Source organism: Cricetulus griseus (genome assembly GCF_003668045.3).
Source record: "Cricetulus griseus strain 17A/GY chromosome 1 unlocalized genomic scaffold, alternate assembly CriGri-PICRH-1.0 chr1_0, whole genome shotgun sequence".
In the NCBI taxonomy this organism is placed as follows: domain Eukaryota; kingdom Metazoa; phylum Chordata; class Mammalia; order Rodentia; family Cricetidae; genus Cricetulus; species Cricetulus griseus.
The window spans coordinates 221,131,932-221,154,165 of NW_023276806.1; the positions used below are offsets into that span (position 1 = coordinate 221,131,932).

The 22,234-nt window shown below is 36.4% G+C and overlaps 1 protein-coding gene across 4 annotated transcripts in view; it reads left to right on the plus strand.

Annotated features, from left to right (window-relative positions):
- Positions 1-22,234, plus strand: part of Calcr (calcitonin receptor) — a 76,437-nt gene that overhangs the window by 48,609 nt on the left and 5,594 nt on the right. For 3 of the 4 annotated variants that reach the window (XM_027389847.2, XM_027389849.2, XM_027389848.2), the window contains 8 exons: positions 1,885-1,976; positions 7,313-7,439; positions 8,405-8,515; positions 16,640-16,793; positions 19,701-19,761; positions 19,848-19,914; positions 20,728-20,946; positions 21,573-21,614. In XM_027389847.2, the coding sequence (XP_027245648.1) occupies positions 1,885-1,976; positions 7,313-7,439; positions 8,405-8,515; positions 16,640-16,793; positions 19,701-19,761; positions 19,848-19,914; positions 20,728-20,946; positions 21,573-21,614 (873 nt within the window). The remainder of the gene's footprint in view (positions 1-1,884; positions 1,977-7,312; positions 7,440-8,404; positions 8,516-16,639; positions 16,794-19,700; positions 19,762-19,847; positions 19,915-20,727; positions 20,947-21,572; positions 21,615-22,234) is intronic. The other variant, XM_027389850.2, reaches the window with a different exon arrangement.

Here is a 22,234-nt window from a genome sequence, read left to right on the forward strand (position 1 = left end):
TTATGACAAAGACAATACTGTACACAGAGCAGATGATGGGATTTCCTTTGTTGACAGAAATTAGGCAGCATTTTAAGGAACTCACTGACATCTTTTTTCTCCTGAGAGAGTTCCAGAACCTTCAATTTTCAGAAAGCAACAAGCTAAAGTTACATTCTCTTAACACACATGTTGGATACGATCTTAACTTTATTACTGGGTATGGTGGAGCTTCCCATTAACCCACTGATATAGTGAGGGCAGTTCAGACAATTTTTCAGAGGTGTTAGCTCTGATTTGTTAATGCTAGTGAAGTTAACTTACAGGCTATGAAATTCTTTTAATAATATCTTGGCTTAAAAGTGTTTATTTAAGTCCATTGAGGAGGGAAACAAATACTATATTGTCTTTAGCTACATTAAAAATCTGAAAATAGGCTGGGCGTTGGTGGCACACACCTTTAATCCCAGCACTCCGGAGGCAAAGACAGGCGGATCAATGTGAGTTCGAGGCCAGCCTGGTCTCCAGAACGAGTGCCAGGATAGGCTCCAAAGCTACACAGAGAAACCCTGTCTCAAAAAAACAAACAAAAAAAAAATTCTGAAAATATTACTATATCTACCACCAGCTCCTTTACTCTTGAGAGTTGTGCAAAATAACATCAATATTTAGCTATATAGAGAATCTTTGAAGGATTCTGCTAGCTAGCTACAACACGAACCAATCATTTCCTTCAAAGATAGGCGTATGCCTTAAGTTACTACTGAGTCAGAAACTAAAAGCATTCATGCTTTGTTTTGCTGTTAAAACGTTCAGAAGAACATAAATGTTTTCCTTTATTAAAACTGAAACAAATGACACAACAAAACCAAAGTAAATAAATACTGGTTGACTAGTGGCCCACCTTCAATATCAGATGAGGTTACCAAAAGCCTGTGGCCCCTTTACAAATTGCTTAGCTATTCCATGTCATAGATAATGTCTATACCCTAATGTAGAACTAGCCACTTAGTGAAGTCTGATGAAAGTGATTTTGGTTGTGTAAGGAATTTCAAGGGTGTATGCTAATTAGGTTCATATAGAAAAGTATAACTATGTTAGTTAGAGGAGCAATGCAAATCTAAATAAATTACTCTCAGTGTTGCTGTGTTTGACCTCCTCAAACACTGTGGCCACATAAAAGAAAGAGAGGGTTGTGAGAAGAAATACTTTCCTTGAGGTACCAGACATGGAAAAATAAAACTATAATGTTATAAATTTACCAAGGAAGATATTCTTTTGAGTCAACTAACATAACAGCAGGAGAACAGAAATGAGTTAATTGTAGTTATAAAAAGAATAGAAATAGCAAATTGCTTTCAAGGAGAATGTTGTCTTCTTCAGCCAAGGAAATGCCAATGGGAATTTTCATTTAAATTGATATGTAAAGGAGTATCTCCTTGAATTTTGAGTTAAGTAAAAGTAAAAAACTCTACACCAAACTCTCTGAACTATAAGTTGTTCTCAGGGGTCTGAAGAAGTTAGAAAGATTTTTTTTTTACCTACACTTCAGTGAATTAGATATACATGTTGCTGATAACAGTACCCTAGGAATTAAAATCTGCCTAGATTGCTTACTAAGATGAGGGATAATAGCTTTCATTTAAAATCACTTCTGCAAATATTTTGAATGGTATTTGTCTCAAGAAATTTTGATCATTGAAAGTGGCTCAGTTTGTTTCTATATACAACATTAATATAGAAAAAAAATAATTTCATCTTCTGAAATATTTGTTGTAATTTTAAGATATATTTTAAGGGATAGACATTTATTGATTTATGCTTACATTTAGAAATAGAAATTACTGTTCCTTCCACAGTCATGGTTCTTCTACTTAGATGTTTTCCCAACCCTTTCTGTTCCAGAGTGCATATGTCCTGTACTACCTGGCTCTTGTTGGTCATTCTCTATCCATTGCTGCTTTGGTTGCTTCCATGGGGATCTTCTTGTTTTTCAAGTAAGTACATTTAAAATATCACTTCATTTTTGTTCTAGTGTCAGCTTGATGTCTTTATTCCCACCAAGACAATATCATAAGAAAAGTTCTTGAAGTGCCATCCTCCTCCTATTATCATTATTATTATTATTATTATTATTATTATTTTCCATTTACATTAATAATAGTAACTCTTGAAAGAGTAGGGTTATGGGGACTATAGGAACATGTGTCATTGGGCATGATAAATTAGCAAGAAAACTGAAATAAGCTAAATATACTTTGAACTCTACTCTGAAGAGAGTAAAATCTTTTCCTTATCATCTTCAAAGGCAATGTGCCTCCTTCCCATATTAATTCTGCAAACTCATAAGGACCCTGTAGTCATGCAATAAAAGTCCCTTTACCAGTTTTCTTGCTAATTTTCAGCCTTGATGCAGGGATGGGGGAGGGGGGACTTGGTCCTGTCTCCCCAGGCTTTGCTGACTCCCTGTGGGAGGCCTTACCCTTTCTGAGGAGTGGATGGGAGTAGGTTGGAAAGAGAAAGGGGGCAGGGGGAGGAGAGGAGTGGAGAGGGAACTGTGGTTGGTATGTAAAATGAATAAAAAATAAAATAAAATAAACACCCTTGAAAATATCTAGAATAAATACAAGTTTTCTTGAAAGAGAGAGAGCTAAATACTGAACAGTATCTAAATATCTGATATGTACATAAATAGGTGCTATGGAAATTCTATAGAATTCCCAGCTTGTAGGGAAGGGGCATTTATTTTGCTCATGTAAATATTTCCTTCTTAGAGATGCCTACCACTAATAGTTGACAAACACCAATGTCAAATTGGTGGAATAGTCTATGACGTCACAGATATGTTGGTTGTATTATAAATAACAAGCGACCAGAGCAGAATATTTCTGCCAAACCTAATTCAAATGGTGTTTTTTTTTAAATACATGAACAATTAAAGCAGAAACAAACATGAGAAAAACATATACACATACACAAAAAAAAAATCTATTTAAGACATCATGTCCTCCTTGGATGACTTGAAATCTTTAGAAATCTTTTAAATAACTATGTTTTATATTATGAACTCTTGGAGATGGAAAGATGGCTTCTGATTAAAGTGCTTACCCTGCGAGCGTGAGAACCTAAGTATAGATGCCCGGTACCCATGTAAGAATCCGGGTACCGCGTGTCTGTAAACCTGCACAGGGGCATCAGTAAAGGCAGATGATTACTAGAATCCCAGTGTCCCATCTGATTGAAAGGGAAACTCCAGGCTCAAAGGGAGACCATGTCTCAAAAAGTAAAGAGCACTCTGAGAAGGCTCAAATGTTGACCTCTGGTCGTCACACTCATGTGTACACAGTTGCATTCTCAACCCCTCCAGACACAGGAGTACATACACCTACACATACTTCAAATAAAAATAAGTTAGAAACGTTTATGCACATTGAACACTTATCAAAATAAAGCACCCATAATTTATGCCTCACTGACTGTGTGACCTATATTTACCAGTGTGAATTTAAAGTAATCCACTGTTTATAGAGACACTACAGTTAAGTAATTAAGTTAGAAACTGAAGAAAAAAAAAAAAAATATATATATATATATATATATATCAGATACATTGGTAGGAACAATCTGGTACTTAGATTATTGAGTGACACAAAAATAAATGTAATATATATAAGAAAGTATTTAGTATAGTTATCATTGCTATCACTGCTATTGCTGTTGGTACTAATAATGGCTGTGAAATGATATAAATTCTGGAGAGCTTTTCTTGAGTTCCAAACCCAAATAACCCTCCATGTTCAAATGATGTTACATGTAATCAAATATATAATGACTCATAGATAGAGAATAAAATGCTAATTTGATTTTTATTGCAATATTACCTTGATAATACTAAAGATAATTAACACAAGGGGCGAATAATCACCTATAAACACAGCCTTAGCAAGATAGCTTTCCTTGATCCCTTTTAAATCTTTATTTCTGGCATACCCACAATTCTTATATTTTTAATATTATACCTAAGCAATTTTAGTGATTAGTAAATTAGCACATCATCAATAAGCTCCTTCCATAAGAGGTGTAACAGAAGAAGGACTGATAAGGCAACAAGACACAGAGAATTAATTACTAGAATTAGAAGAGCATTTTCAATTATCATGATCAGAACATAGCAGAATAATCACAACACATGGTTAATTTCGGAATGTCTCTTCATTTCTCAATTGCTCTTCACCATGGTAAATAAATAAATCATCATGACTCACAACAGCTTCCATTAAAAAGCATGATGCTCGAAGCCCACCTTTGAGTTCTTGTTTAATAAAACCACAAGAAAAGTGAAAGAATGAAAAAAATCTCCCAAATTCTAATCACACACAATAATAATTATAGCCATGGCTCAAAGATAAGTGATAGAGGCCATATTTTGAGGCCTTGTTTCACTAGTCGTTTAAATGTGTAATAAGGTCTGAGAGTCAAATAAAAAAAGAAAATAAGAATGTTCTTTAAACCATTGTTTCTATATTAAGTTACTCAAGACGAATGTCTATAAATTCAGTACATGGGCAAAGTGAAATATTTCTCAACTCAGTCCCAAAGGAAAATGATTCTCCTCATACCCTTCACATAGCATCAGGCAGATTATCTGGGAAGAACTGGATGCGGTCTACTGCCTCCCAATTCCCAGAGCCTACTAAACAGCAACTTAAACCTAGGAAGGAGAGACACATATAACTGATTTACAGTCTGAGTCCAATAATAAGAAAACACAAGATGAAGTAGCTGGTTCTTTAGGAAAGCAACAAGAAGAAATGATGATATATGCAGGACACGGCTACCATAATGCCTAAGATCCATACCCCAATGCAGTCATCTACACTTTCTATTCTTGTTTTCAGCCATTTCTTTAAAGTACCTAACTGAAACTGATGGGGACATTTGTTAAGATTAAACAATGTGACCGGCTCTTCTAATGTTTGCCTGTATTTGTGTTTTTAAATCATTAAAGGTGAATTGTGAAAGTAAAGAGTAATGCTGACCTGTCACTGGAATCTGTCTTTTAACTAGCAAAATTCCCCACCATTTTTTCAGACAATCAACATCGCTTTTAAGATCCTTAGTGCACATTATAATAGAAAGTTTTATGATTCATGCACTTAAATTGCATCATTTACGTGGAACCTGTGCAAAAAAAAATCATCAATTTCTTGCTTAATTCTGTGCTTGTGGTGATATCTTTCTTGCACAAATAAAGCCTGTCTGGAGGTCAGAGAATGGAGCTTGCTACTAGCTAACCATAGAGGTCTGGAGAACTGGTGCCCCATTCATAATAATCCCATTGAAATCCCACTCTAAAGCCAGCAGGACTCTTCAAATATATGTTACTGAGTCAGTTCAAGGGAGGAACCCTGCAGGCATCTTCAAGCCAGCAAGCTAAAGAAACCTGCAGAGGAATTAAAAATGACTGGTTGATTATTCAGGAGGCTGTGAAGGAGCCCATACTTTACTAATAATTTTGAAATATTACTTAAAGTGAGACCATTAAAGTATGTCCCTAATCCAAATGTGATTTTTATTCTGAGTGTACAAAGAAAGGTAGAAGGCAAGCATGTAACCTTGAAACAAATAAGAATCATGATTGTTGTATCACTAGAAACTTTATGTTAAAATACATATAAAAATTCATGCTTGTAGAGAAAAAATTAAGTTTCTCTGCTTTTTTCCATTATATAAAAGATTTAATCACTTAAAGACCTTAACTGTATAAAAATTTTAATAATATTCAGGATTCTCTGCAGGTTATAATGTTTGTCAGTTAATGATATAGGATAACCTCTTTTGGATGGTATTTGGTCTATGATCTTTGCCAGAAAAATTAAAATAACAATAGAAAAATTAAATATGAGCATTAGGTTACTTGAACAAAACCTGTCACTAGCCAGCAATAGCAAGCATCCACAGAGCTGAAAAAGGAGACCCTGGGGAAAGACCCATGTGAGGTAGTCACACAAGCAGGCACTCATTTGAATTTGGTTTCTGATGATTTCTAGCAGGGTTACAATAAGTTCAGACATACTATAGGTTCTACTTGAGAGTCGTCACTTCTATGAAATAATTTTAAATACTTAAGCATACCAGCTGTTCTATCTAGACATGGATATTAGAAAATCCATTAGCTTTCATTGTGACTGATTGGTACTCATACTTTTATGATTGCTAAATATTTAAAACATCCATTACCTTTTGTGTTTTATAAATACATGTCTGAAGACAGAGCATGTCTCCTCAGTTGACAAAAACATATGTGATCATGGAGATTTTAAAAACAGGTCTCCATGGGGCATCCGGAAGAAGTATTTATCATATACAAAGACAACTTGTCATCCCCTGCCGTATTTGCGTATTGTATGAAGAAGCAATTTTGTCTTGTGCAGTGTTCATCATTATACTTCTCTGGAGGACTTATCTTCCAGAAAGACCACTCAATTGACAGTATCGAACATTTCTGCTTTCTTCAAACTTATTACCAATTAGCCATTCCATGGCATAAATTTCATACAGAAAGACAGAGTTATGAAACGAGGGAGAAAAACAGAGGAATTATTTGAGTATAAAGATTTCTACTGAACCCAACCATATTCATTTCCTTGTCATATGAGACATATCTATATATGATTACTTCACGTTGAATTTTCGGAAATTTCAAACTTCTGTTTTCATGTGAACATCAACATTAGCTCATATGTACACATCAATGAAGGAGAGGGGAAACCCAGAAACTTGCTTTGTGCAAATGAGATAGGAAAGGATTGTGCCAAGCAGGAGCAGCAGCTGTCAATGTCATCGGATCCAAAGCATAACCAGCCTCAGCATGAGAGTGAGTCTGATCTCATTTAGAACTCCTTGCTGATGTCTAAGCAGAAAATGACAAAAGAGGACTGTAGGCAGCACTGGAACAGCTTCAGGACATGGATCCTATGCCTTGTCACAGCAGCTGTGACCACAGTGTCCTCTCATTTGCTACATGTCTCCTGCTTGCTCACAGCAGTGGACAGTAGACTTTGGATTGGAAGCACACACAAAACCCTCATTGTTCCTTTGCTAACGACCTTTCTCTTAATTAATACTATAGCATTTATTGTCATTAAAATGAATTTTCCCACTCAACCTTCCAGCTATTATAGGAAGCCACTATGAGAAAAGAAAGTCACTAAATGCCAATGGGAAATGGGTTTTAAGGCTTTCCTGTGAAAATCTGAATTGTTAGACGTTCTCACCAAGAAAGGTGAGCATTTGTACAACACTTAATGCTTCTATGTTGTTTTTCTTCCAGGAACCTTAGATGCCAAAGGGTGACTCTGCACAAGAACATGTTTATGACTTACATACTGAACTCTATCATTATCATCATCCACCTGGTTGAGGTTGTGCCCAATGGCGATCTGGTGCGACGGGATCCGGTAAGCGCTATCGGGCTTTGATTTTAATTTTATTGCAAAGGACACAGTACCTATAAATATTGAACATGATGCTAATGGTTGACTTAATTAGTTGCTTATAATCCTAGTTACTTCTGTAGTTGAGTTTTGCATTAGGAAAGCCTATTAGTGGCTCATGAAAGTAATTGTTATATGTTTAAGGGGTGGGTGGGAGTTATTGAAACATAGCTAACTAAGAACTGTGCAATAAATCATGTTTTATGACTAATCAATAACTTACCAGTGTTAATGATCTGTTAATATCTATGGGAAGAATACTGAGCACTTCTTGGGAATGCAAATAATCTGAGGCACACTATACCAGTGTACCAGTGCTTCCCAGTAAACCTCAGTTTGCCACAGATGATTAGACATGGACCAAGATAGCAATTATTTCCTTGTTATCCTACTAAGAATGGCTTTTGTAATCCCCTCAACTGTAAGCACTTGTGCATTTCTTCAAACGAATCATTAAAATATGGTCAAGTTTTATGTCTACATGCTTGGAAAAGGTCTGTACTAACATAAAGAAATACAAAAAAAAAAAAAAAACCCTAAGGTCTCCTGGACAGACGGACATGAATCCCATGCCAAGTGCACCGGCAATATATGTATTCTTGAGAAGTCAAATCACTTGGCTCTCACCAAGAACTATCATGGAGTTCTTTTGCCAAAATTTTCCTGAGGGTTGCTTACAATGATTCACATTTGTCTCTAACATTCTTTCTTTTTCTCTTAAGATTGTGCCCCTCATAAGAGTTTCTGAATGTGACTACACTTTAGTCAACTGGGGACATATAAACATTGACTAGTTGCTGTTCGAATGATGCTGAAGTTCAGTTGCTTTAAAGTCAATTCAAGAAAAAAAAAACAGTTTAATGATGTGATTATTACATTGCATATGAAATTGCCAATATTTGATCATTTTTGTTCTGAAACATTGACAGATGCATATATTTCATCATAACACACATATGTGGACAATGCAGTGGGAACTGTCACCACCCTTACCCCTGAGTGCAAAGGAGGGAAAGATGGACCCTAATGACAGTGAAGTGGTATGAGGAGAATTGACCTTCAGAAACTCGGGACTTCTGTCTCCAGACACAACCAGCCTGGGACAAAGCCACACAAAGGGTGGCATGGGCGGGGGTTTGCTTTCTCGTAATTCATTCTCATCTACTAGTTTGTGTAGAGGGTCCCATTGACAGAGCTGAATCCAGAAACTAGAGGTCAAAGAGCTCTAGTAGATGTAGACAGATGTTTGTATGTACCCAGGGCAGTGGGAATGGGGAGGAGGGGGAACATGAAAGCAGAAACTGAAGCCATCTAGCACACAGGACTGGCCAGGGCATATTTTAACTTTTGTTTCTCTGCTTAACTGCATTATGCAAGCATCTGTAGATAGCCTCATCTTTCAAATCTGGCATTTGACAGTTCTGCCAACCCAATGACAAAAATGCGTGAAATCTGCCCAGAGCATGCATCCTGCATAACAGTGGCATAGCATGGGAAAGAAGCTTAATTTGGCTTCTAATGAAATCCACAGTGTTAATCGCTTGCCATTTGAATATATTCAGAAAAGCATGGTGCTTCTTCTTTAAAATCCCTGCCATCTGCTAATAGATACAGAGTCTTGTCTTACCTGAAGAATTATGTAACCAAATAGGTTTTCCTTGATGCCTTTTCTTTTTAAACTCCAACTGATTGAAATAAAATTAATCTCCAGTGAGAAGTGGATATTACTCTAGTATTAAAGTCAGGAAACTAAAGTTCTGCGAAGGTAAATTTCTTTCCTGTTACGAATACTTGGAGATAGGATTCAAAGATAGCCCAATCTCATTCAATCCTACCTTTCTTTCCTATACTCTTGATGGTCTATTATTTCCTTGTGTTCTTTGAAGAAAAAAAAAGCCTCATCCATTGCATTGTTTCTCTGTAATTAGTTATGCATTGTATGGTTTCTTAATGAGCCAACCCCATCAAAGTAGAAGCAATGCATAAACCATCTCTCAGGACTGTCAGAGTTTTGGCTTTTTCATTTCTCATTAAAGGGCAGCACTTCAGTTATTCAATAACCAGCCACACTGACCTGGGATTGTTGCTCAGTCACATTGTGAAGTGCTTATGCTCACAAATAGATTTTTCTCCCATCTGTTCAGCTTGCTCCACTGCTGTTACTAGCAAAGAGAACCCTCATAGTTTTTGAGATCTTGCTGACCTTGTTATCATCTTGAAAATACTTTTAAAAGCTAGTTTACTAATAAATTGTAGAAACTGATGGAAACGTATCCATCAAATGAGAATAACAAAACACCTTGTATGGTTTTATGGAGTATTCCTAGAATCTAAAAAAAAAAAAAAATGATTAACACTTTTAGGATCCCTGAGATCGTAACCACTGTAAGCTCACAAGGTTTCTAACTGTTACCTTGTGGCTAAGTCCATGCATCTCTGTGCTTGGCACTTCCAATGAATTTATTACATAGCTTCTTATTCATAATAGTCTTATTAGCTATCTTTGCTAAATGCTTTCACGTTCATAGGCTGTCTTAGTGGAAGACTTGCCAAGGCATTTTTCCGGTCAAGCTGTTCTTAACCATCACCTTATCATCTGCATCTATTCTGTGGCTCCTCCATTGCCCAGAACCTCTACTGAAGTTGGTGAGCAGATGTCTGGAGAGCTGGCTTTGCCATTGTGCTGCTGACTTCCTGGGAAAATGTCAATGAGATCTTAGGAGAGCCAGAACAATAAACAGAAAGCCTTTCTCTAGTGTACAGGAATGAGGTTGATTATTTCACATGCATTAGAGCAAAAGGAAAGAAGTTTACCCTGGTGACATTAACAAAAAGCTGATTCTCCCATCAGTACATATTTAATCTAAAAAACTTAATAGTTTAGGTATATAAGAACAAATCTCCTAACGAACAACTATGGAACATTATAACAAAGATGTTTATCCAATCAATTGTTTACTGAGCACTCAAGATCCAAAAGTTAGTCCTCGGCCTGGACAGAAGTGATAGGGGACAATATGTCTTTCTGCCACCATCTTCACTGTCTCTAGGAATGCCCCAGACTCACACAGCATACTGTGTTTTGCAGGCACACTTGTGTCCATAATATTTTGGCCTGTTTTGAAAACTGGATGTTTTTATCATGAAAAATAAAAGAACACAAATCTGTATGTATTCTCTATGTGTCTGAAAATGAAACTTCTTTTTGTCTAAAGCTAAACAAAATGAGAACAGGCTGCCAGTATCAGCTCAATTACATGGTAAATAAGTGATGCCATGATGTGTTCTCTTTCACAATTCCAAATGCCTGTTTCATCTCTGAGAGAATGTGTGAGAACCCAAACCTCTCACCAAATCATTTGAATAGTATAGGCTAAAAGTAAATGGTTGCAATTCTACAAGTTAACCCAGGCCTGTAAACTACACAGCCTACCCTTCTCCCAGAAGAAACCAATTCTCCAGGCACTTTCTCTAATTGAATAGTTACTGCTTTCCAATGAGAATTGGCTAAATCAGACCCTCCATAAGCAAGCAGCCCTAGGGAAACAAAATTGCTTCAGGAATTTTCTTAAACAGGCATATTTGAAATGTTTCTGATCCTTGAAGCTATCTCTGGCAGATGCAAGGTGAAATTTTTATTCTTTCACCGTGCAAATGTGTAGTCTATCACAAGTATATTTATGAAAGCCCAATTTCTGGAAAACTTTTCCCATCCAGAACATTATTTCTGGGTCTATAGTAGACCCCACCATTTAAGTATGAGGAAAGAAGACATTTTCTCTATTCCAGAGAATTGAGTATAGAAGGAATAGATGATAACAAGGAAAACACAACTACTTTCCCCAATCTCCCTCTTTCTTGGAAGTAAAGTTCTCCTATTTAATGAGACAGCCACACCAGCATCCAAAGCCTAAGAACCAAGATCTTCTCAATCCTATTAAGCCTAATGCAGAATCATGCATTTAACGTTACTTTAAGGTGGTGATTTGAAGTATTTCTCTTAAAAAATAGCCACCCAAGTAGTATTAAATCAAGGTACTTCCCTCACCATGAAAAAAGAGACAAGGAAGAAAAAAAGTACAAACAAATAAATAGGAAAGAAAATGCAACAGAAAAAAATCTTCTGGGAAAAGAATGTTATCAAGCATTGTCAGTCTACAAATATTTATCGAAATATAATGTGAACATTACATCCATAGTCATAAATTAAAGAAAAGCTAAATCACCAGTCCACTTCTATTTCTGAATATTATATGAACATTTGTCTCCTTTAAAGAAAAACACAATAGTTAATTTTCAATGACATTTTTCTCTCCTAAGCAAAAAAATCTAAATCAGAAAAGGAACACATTTTTTTCCACTTTGTCCTTATTCTCAAGCCACTGAGTCAGTCCCAAGAGGCGTAAAACTTTTTCTATCCAATAACTAAATTAGTATATTAGAAAGAAGAAATTCATTCTTGATGAAAGAGGTCACCTCATCTCATATGTAGCAAATGTGGTGATAGCACTCCTATGAGATCTTTTATTTAGCTGTGAAGGAAAGAGAGGGCATGGAACATCCCGCTCAACAGTGGTGGATCTGTCGCTCTGTGCCACCTTCTCCATCAAGGTAGTCACTCTCTCTCTCCAAGATTTTTGATAGGTTTATTCTTTCCTGTATTACCCAAGATAAGATTCTTATTCCTCTACTTTCTTCTATTTTGGTTTTTTTTCAAGTTAAATTCAAAATAACTCATGCCATAAATAAGGGCTGAATAGATCCTCAGTTTACTGAGTGATGTGAAAATTGCCCATTGTCATTGAAGCATTTCATTTCCATAATATCTAAATTTTCACTTTTCTTGTTCTATCTGTTCATTCAGTGATCTCCATGTAGAGTCAAGAAGCAGCTTTTAAAGCATTGTTCTTTTTGCATCTGAACGAAGCTGCCAGGATACTTGTCATTTTCTAGAAAGAAATATCTGTCTGAACTTTCTATCTGGCTCTAAAGGGGACAATATGGGAGATTGGTTTTTACTGGGAACCTGAGCACTTTGCACCTCAAAAGCTGAGACAATCAGATTGCATTTTTTTGGTGTGTCTTATCAAAGTGTCCAAGATCAAAATTGGCATGATTTTCTTCTAATCCTCACTTGTTCAGTACAGTTGAGCCACCAGACTGTACCACAGCATCATCCAAAGAGGTTACAGAAAGGTCAACTTGAAAGGGTACTTAGAATCTATACACTGGGATTGTAAAGTCCAGGGTGGAAGACACTGCTCTTGCCCAGTCAAGGACTGCTGGTACAAGGCAGAACATATAAACAAGGGGGAGGCAACTGAGAGAACAGACTGGAATAGAAAGTTCACTGCAGGTTAAACTAGATGGGTTTACCTATTTCCATATCCTCTGGGAAAGCAGACTGGAAACAAACATGAAATTGATTTGCTGGGATGATACAGGAGACTAACACCATGATGTGGTCCTATCATGGGCAGGCTACTCGGGCCTACTATTCTTCATTTTACTTAGATAGAAAAACCAGTTCTGTGAAGAAAAATGCTTCTTTAAAAGCATTTGGTTTATGCTTAGCCAGCCATTCTAATCATCACAAAGTGTTATAGATTATAAAAGAAAGTGGATATAGTCGAGTAGTTCCTATATTGCATAATATTAGAATAGGGCAATTACAGTGCCCAAAGAGTGAGGGTATTGTTCTCAGAACGGTGAGGTGCTTAGGCTTGATGATAGATAGATAGATAGATAGATAGATAGATAGATAGATAGATAGATAGATAGATAGATAGATAGATAGATACATGCATACATACATACATACATACATACATACATACATACATACATACATACATACATAGGATTCCATCTGATTTTATATGTCCAAAGAAATCCAAGAGTATGATTAAATCCAAATAACTCAACTGAGATTTGAGATACCAACATTCCTAATTTGAATTTGTGCTTTGGATTTAGTTATTCAAACATTTAGTATATTCAAACAAATAAAATGAGAAAACTTCAAAGGAATATAATGGAATCTAGACTCTAAACCAGAGAGTCTACAACATCCCAATATTTATGATATCTAGAAATAGGTCAAAGATACCAGATGAAAAACAATTTTAGAAAATATGACCTACTGTCAAGAGAAAGTAAAGCTGGGTTTGGTGACTCACACCTGTAATCCCAACACTCAGGAAGCCTTGCTGGGCTAAAACAAGAAAGAAAATAGAATAAAGACCAACTGCCACCTAACCCAGATGTGAAAATTATCGAACTATATAGTAGTCTTATATAACTATGTAAAAGTTGTGAATGAATGGGAAGACAAAGAATCTTAACCAAAACGTTGAAATTACTAAAAATGAACTACATGGAAATCCTAGAACCAAAGAACTACATGGAAATTCCAGGACCAAAAACAAAAGGAACTGAAATTTAAATATGTTACTTTTTGTTAGCTTATTTGAAGCATGGAGACCACAAAGGAAAGATTCAGCAAAAGCAATGCTTAACCAAGAGTAACTATCCAATCTGAAGAATATCACACATAAAATACCGGGAGTATGAGTAGTCCCAAGACCATGTAAGCCAAATACATAAAAATTTAAAATACTGATGTCATGAATACCAGGAAGAGACAACAAAGAAATGACTGGAAACAATTTGAAGCTAAAAATGTCAAAAATGTCCCCAACCTTATTAAGGACAAATTGTCTAAACCAAAATCCACCTCTTGAACTAGGAATTCAGATTATTAGATGAAAATGGTCAAATACTCTAATTTCAGAAGATACCAACAAGTGATAACATACCATGTCCAATTTATTTACTTCAGAAAATGCAACAAACAAGGAAAACCAGAACATTCCAAATTAAGTTCAAGAGAACTTTATTATCTTAATCATAAATATTTTAAATTGTCAAGTTGACACCTGAAAGTTGCTTTGTAAGTTTGTGAAAAAACAAGCCATAGTGGAACAGTATACTTTTATTTATACTTTTATTTAGTAAAGGAATCTAGAAAATTGGGTTAATAGAAGTCGAATGTTGACCACTAGACAGTTTCTGTGTGTACCCAGTGGAAAATGGAAATATGCATAGCAAATTTTTGAAAACCGCTGTACAAAGTCAAACAGCTCTTTTAACAGGGACACGGGAGAAAAATAGCAGGGTTTATTTGGGTGTTTTATTTAGGAAGTGCCATCATCAAAGGATACCCTTTCTGGGTACCTAGAAAAACATGACAAAGATCCAAAATGCAACTAACATAAAAATTCAGTTTAGAAGAGTTACGCCCAACATTACACATTTTCTATGGATGTCAGCAGCCTGACCCCTTCAGATATGTCCTGATCTCTACAAATGTTACCAAGACTTTCATTACTATTTAATTAAAATAAAAGGCCTGAAAATTATATCCACTCTTGATAAGCAATTCTGGCTTAGGTATTAAATAATGATATTAATTAAGGGTTGAACATCCAGTTGAGTCATATACAAAACATACTCATTTAATTTATTGCTCACCTCTATCTGAATATTATTGGGTGTAAGTAGTGGAGCAGTCAGATTATAAAGATGGGTCAGTTGTATATGTAACAGTAACTGCAGGTTCACTCCAAATGGAAATTAGATGTTAAATTAAATTTTAAAGTTAACCTAAAAATTGAATCAACATAGGCCACACATCAAGTTAAATGTTTAGAAACTGAATTATTTATTCATCTTCCGTTGATCAAGTAAACAAAGCTTCACCCTCTTGTTTTTGTATTAAAGTGAACTGATGAGAAAACAAATTCAGAAGCTCCAGAAAAATGTAAATAAACGTGCTGACTTGCTGGAGATCCCTTGAATGAGCGACAAAGTTTATTTCTGTTTTAAAAACAAGACTTGGCAGAAGTAATAATGGAAGCTTTAGTTCAGGGAAAAGCATTTTGGAGTTAGCACATAGGCTATTCCAAACTAATTTTGAAAGTCTGAATTTTTATAGTAAGCAATGTAGTCTTAAAGGCTTGCCATATTTCCTTAGGAACTTGCTCATCCCTCAATGACTAAAGACAGAGGAGCAAGATTCTTTGCATTTGCTCCGTTATGCTTCAATATTTTCATAAGGAATTGAAAAGTAAATTTATAGACAGCCACCTATCAGTATAAAATAGTCCACATTGCAGACCCCAGACCCACAAAAGTACAAAGGCTAGCGTGTGAGCAGAGTAATTTACAGTACTGACCAATGTGGTCAGTTTTGACGCTATAGAATACTCCACTCCTTGCTGGTTGTCTACAAATTGAGTAGAGAATTTAATGTTCTTGAAACAAGCCCCTCTAGTTGGCTTCATTGATTCTCCTAAATGCCAGACTTTGTTATTGAGAAAACAATTGTTAAAATAACTTAATACTCAGATTAACTAGAAAATATATATATATTTCTAGAAGTCATTGTGCATGATTACATGTATTTGTTTACTTGTCTGTCTTGCCACCAGAAGGCCACTCCCTTGACCATAAGCATTGAACTCTGCAAGAATAGAACCTTGAAGGAATATATAACTATTATTTTTAACTTTGCCTTGATAAATTTGTTTTAAGGCAAAACAAAAAAAAGTCTTGATATGCTTACAAAGAAAGTAAGTAGTGGTTATTATGGGATAAGCATTCAATATATATAAATCAATAATATATATATGTATAAAATAAGGTGTCTGTACACAAAACATATAAAAACAAAAGCTATATATTGATTACTTGATGAAAATGTTTTGACCAGGGTCTCGAAGAACGCTCACCTTGTATTATGCCTAGATGCATGACTTAGAGCTGGCTAATTCAGTTTTTATAGTGACTTCTCAGAATGTAACTACTTAAGAATAATGAGAATGAGCTTGGTTAAACACAAAACCTCAGCTACCCTGGATCACATAGGCAAAAGGCCGTCTCCACCTACTTATTTCCTCCCCCACTAGAGGAAAATCAACACAGCCTCTAGGAATCCAGGGGACACTGGCATTTCAAAGAGTAACCTTCAACAGGAATCTAGAATACGCAGGGCAATTCTTGAGAGTTCAATGCAGACACTGTGGTTCGTAATTGCACTCCTCCCTTTGCCACCTCACCGATAACCATGCCTCCCACTGAGCATCTTCACTTCTTTCTAACAGATAAGTTGCAAGATCCTGCACTTCTTTCACCAGTACATGATGGCTTGCAACTATTTCTGGATGCTCTGTGAGGGGATCTACCTTCACACTCTCATCGTGGTGGCTGTGTTTGCCGAGGAGCAACGCCTGCGCTGGTATTACCTTCTTGGCTGGGGTATGTATTTCATACAATTGGCTTTTGAGCTAGATCCGCCTGGATTCACGTGTGTATAGCCTTCTTCTGGTCTTGGTTTCAGGAAACATAGTCAGCATTCCAGTCTTTGGCAGAGCCTCTCTCACATATTTCTGTCAGGTCTAGTGTATTTATTTCATTCGAAGCACAATTGATGGAATTTTCTCCCTGAGTGTTTCAGAAGTATCTATCTGTCAAACTCAAAAACTGTTCTATGGAAACAAACACCTGGCTATAAATTTATTGTCACCTATGACATTTAACTGGGATAAGGGTACTTTGGAAGGAACATTTACATTTTTCTTTCCATACTGGTGCACTGAAAATTAATTATAAAGCTTGCTGGCATTTTTGTATATATCTCAGTAAAGATCTCTACTTATCACATAACCAATACAAAGGGGAAAAAAGTGACTTGTTTGCCTGTATCAAAAAGGAATGGTAACAAAGTATTTATACAATACCTTAATCTTCCTTGATCGGCAAATATTTAAAACTTCATTAGCATGAGCCAAGTAGAATCAAAGAATATTACACTCACAGTAGCCACAGAACAGGGCACTGCTAATCAATGCTGGCTAAGACAGTAGATCTCTTGTTCAGTATTCAAGCCTCAGAAAATAGAAAGATTCAAAAGGGAGGATTTGCTCTTCATAGATAGGTATTTGGAAAGACAGAAAGCCAACTATTGAGACATGCCAAAATCTCTTCTCCACTTCTACCTAATACACACACACACACAAATAAATAAATAAATAAATAAATAAATAAATAAATAAATAAATAAATAAATAAAGTCCACCACTTTCCTTCCCATTAAGTAACTCACACTGTGGAATGCAACTCCCTCAAATAAATACAAGACAATAGAGCGGTGCATTTTAAAGCAGTAGCCTTCACTCACATCCTGACGTATCATTGTCCTGTGTGGGAGGGAGACAAGTAACGGGAAGCCCAAAAAAACTTCTCCAGAAAACATTTCATGGGAATGTTAAAAAATGTAATGAAACAGAGAAAACTTTCTGTTAGGCAATACAGTTTCCCTTTGAAAATACTAAAGCAGTAACATGGGTTCTAGAATTTACATTTTCAATGAAATCATGCACAGCTGATGTCTAAAAAGTTGGGATGCAAAAAATATGTCCCCCAAAAGCTGTTTTCTGGGAACTGACTTGCCTTTAGGGGACATCAAGGCCATCTGTGTGAAAAATGTTTCCAAATCCAAGGTCTAAAATGCAATGGAATTCCAAGATTTGTGAGTAGCATAATAAACCCATCCTGTGCGTGAACAACTATCTGATGCTGGAATTCTCCCCACCAGAAAATGAAAGCATGATTCTTCCTTGGATGCTTTATTTTCCTCATCCGTATTACATCTCTAAGTATTAGGCATCTCTCATATCCAAGCAATGCCACATCTTCTAGATGCTTTCTGCCCTGACTTGTTTCCCCTTACTATAAACAAAAGGAAGGAAAATCTTCCCATGGATTCTCACATTGAGCAAGTAGGATTTCTCTGATTTCCTGTTTTTAAAAGGGGAATCCTATGGAATAAGTATTGCCCTCATTTTCACTATCTTTGGTAGAAAGCAAAGGCTTTTGGAAGTCTTGGAGACTAGAAGAACAGGAACAGAGAGAAAAATCAAATCTTCTTATAGCCATAGGAAGGGGTCAGGCCACAGTGTTAGATGTAGGGTCTCCCACATTAGCTAGGAAACATGCTTGTCGTTAAGTGAAGTGGAGAGGTAGACTTGGATTCCCAAATGCCTATTTTTTTTCTTTTGCTGTCTTATCCTAAAATGTTTACTTCAGAATAAATCCAAAGAATAACTTTGAGTCTTTGAATTCAAATAAGGAAATCGTCTGTTAGAACTGATACATTGTATAAATAGTCCAGGTTAAAATTTTTCAAGCCCAATAGGTAATCACTAGTATTATTGAATTATTTCATTTATGCATTTAGAAACCAACATGATTTTATGTGAAAACCTAATAGCTTAAGATCTTCTCTTTTTGTATCTCACTTACTGAAATCTGAAGGATACCACCTTAATTCTTTCCTGAGATATATTTTTTAACCTGACTATAACAACAGCCTTCTTTCTGCAGGTGCTGCAATCAAATCAAACCATAATATCATGTACTAGGTACAGCTGAATAAAAAGACAGTCTTTTTAAAAGGAAAATTACAACTTTAGAATACATCCATGGACAAAAAAAGTTATTTTAAAAACATGTAATTTGGCTGGCTGAATAGATAGCGTCTAAATTTCCCTCAAGATAACTCAAAGGGGGGTTTGTTTATCTTTACTAGAACTTTGATTTAGTCAAGGGAGAGGATACTCCACTTCCTCTACAAACCACAGCCAGAACTTAGAGGGGTAGGAATATATTAGCTTCTCTGAAACACTTGTTTTAAAGAGAAACAAGAACAATGTACACAAAGTAAACAGAAAAATGAAATACCCAACAGAACTGCTATGAATATCAAGGAAGGTTTTCATAGCAATCAGCGTCCCAGGTCACCCACCCAGAATCTCACTATGTGAGAGCATAATTCACACAATGAAAGACTTGCTTGCTCCAGTTCACAGTCAGCAAAAGCATCTTCAAAAACATAACAGAGTTAGTAAGACTCACAATGCCAGTTACAAGGTACCTAGGCAGGTAGGAATTGGCAAAAGGCTCTTAATTGTCTGGATATTCTTAGCCAAACTCCCCAAATGTCGCTTGATGAAAATAATTTGTATACAAACATATCAGGGGAATGTCTTGATAGGCACACTCAATTTGCCACCCTCTTTGAAAATATGCTGCTAAGATCCGTGCAGTTATAGTTAATCTTATGGCATGGAATCCGAGTTTGATTTGTGTTTTCCCCAATTTTAGGGTTCCCAATAGTGCCAACCATTATCCATGCCATTACTCGAGCTCTCTACTACAATGACAAGTAAGTATCCCGTCAACTTTTAAGTGAATATACTCCAAAGTGAAAGCACATTGGCATTGATGTGTGTGTACCTGCACTTTTTGCAGCTGCTGGTTGAGTGTGGAAACCCACTTGCTTTACATCATCCATGGACCTGTCATGATGGCTCTGGTGGTAAGAACTGATTTCTTAATGCATTGTTATTCGGGTCATTGCTCAGCTTTGGGGATGTATTTCCATGCGGTGCATTACTTAACTGTAAAATAAAGCTAATTTAATGACATTCTATTACCTAGGAACCAATTCTATTCTTCAAAAAAAAGTCTTTTTCTTTATAAGTAGAGAAGCTAGTGCTTTTCATCTCTAAGAAGTGCTTTCTTTTCTCATAGTAAGAAAAATAAAAACAGACCCCCAAGCCTTATGCCCCCATTCTTCTCCTACACTGAGGAGGCATCCGTTAGTAACTGAGCAAGGTGAATTGCCATCCAGGCTGTTTCTCGGTCTCTCCAGTTGTATTAGCAACTTTTCTTGTTTGCTGTGACAAAGGCAACCTAAGAAAGAGTGTATTTGGCTCCTGGTATGAGGGGACACAGGCCTTCATAACAGAGCAAGCAAGGCAGAGTGTGAGGCAGCTGTCCCTTTGTCGTGTCCAGTCAGCAGACAGAGAGGGCTGAGTGCTTGTGCTCATCCCCTTTCGTTCCTTCCCTCAGTGAGGCCCCAGGTCTATAGAATCCAGTTACTATCAAAAGTCTCTTTCTTGTCTTCCATGATTTGCACAATGGCCATTTCTATCCCAGATTTTAACTGCTCACTCTGAGCACTTATAATTATTTTTCAACTTTATTTTCAAAACTAACCTTCAAAGCCAGAAAACCTGTGGCTCAGATAGAGATTTCTTTTATTTTACAAGTTCTCTAGTCATCGACCTGGCAGATACTATATTTAACAGGACAGTAATGGATTATTTGCTCATATGAATCTTTGCAGGTCAATTTCTTCTTTCTGCTCAACATTGTCCGCGTGCTTGTGACCAAGATGAGGCAAACTCATGAGGCAGAGACCTACTTGTACCTGAAGGCTGTGAAGGCGACCATGGTCCTTGTGCCCCTGCTGGGGATCCAGTTTGTGGTGTTTCCCTGGAGGCCCTCCAACAAGATTCTTGGGAGGATCTATGACTACGTCATGCACTTTCTGATTCATTTCCAGGTAAGGAAGCCAACTATATGTTTACTCGCTGGCTTGTTCTCCTCCTAGGTCCATCTGACTAAAACACACAATCTTTGTAAGATTATGGTCTTAAAAGTCAAAACTCACAGCCTTCCACTCAACAGAGCCAAACCAAAACTATAGAAGGAAATGAAGTTATATAAGGCATTCATTTCTACTTTATTGCTACTCTGGCTGTGGCTACAGCTTTTAATTTTTTTAAAGTACAAAGACTTCCTAAATCCACCATAACCAACATGTTCACCAAAATTCTCCATGTTAAATGAAGTGATATATTAAGCAAATTTACTAGAGCCCTTATAGCTGCTGTGTCTTTACAAGAAACATGCTTCTCTACCGATAGAATGATTTTTAAACTTTTGTGCTGAAGATGCATCCCAGGTTTCATACATGGTAGGTAAATGCTCTACCACTGAGAAGAAAATAGACTTCTAATGGAAATATTTTTGTGGTGTAGAATAGAAGAGGTAGATCTTTCTTTTTTCCTGCCTTTCTGTTTCATCAAACCATGACATGCTCTCTAGACAGTCTCTGGGTGTTAACTTTATGAAATGATATCATGCAGACATGAAGAATTTCAAATATATTTTTCCTTTTCTTTTTAGGGATTCTTTGTTGCGACTATCTACTGCTTCTGCAACCATGAGGTAAGCATGCATTTCATGTAATTACTATCACCCATTTATATAAAGCCAGCATTTTGCAATTTCCTAAGGACCACAGTGCAATTTCTCCAGATCTCATTTCTACATGATCTCATAGGAGTTTGTGATTAATAGGACAGTGGCTTGTTTCTACTACCTCAAGCTGAGTCTCACCTATGGATGCGTGGTGCAATTACACATAGGACCCAAAGAGTATGCTAAGCTCACACTTCCTTCGGTTGTACACTGAGTGGGTCAGCATGCCCAGCAGCAGTAGGAAAAACAATTCTGGATTCTCACAGAATGAAAAGTCATATTCTTTTTGGAAACTCATACCCAGGCTACAACAGTCAGTGTTCAATCTATTTTCCAGTTGTTTTGTGCCACTTTAATACCATGTGTTGAAATATTTTGAAAAATGATACTGAAGTTAAGACTAAAAATGGATTCTTAAAACATAACAGTGATTGCTGTCAGGAGTAAATCCTTATATAAATACTCTGAATATCTGTTCAGTGTTATACAGAAACTACACAATCAGGCTTCTCAGGTAGTTTCAACTAAAGTCCACTGTCCTCTAACAAATTCTTGCCTGAGAGCTCAATTATAAAATATGAAAAGGG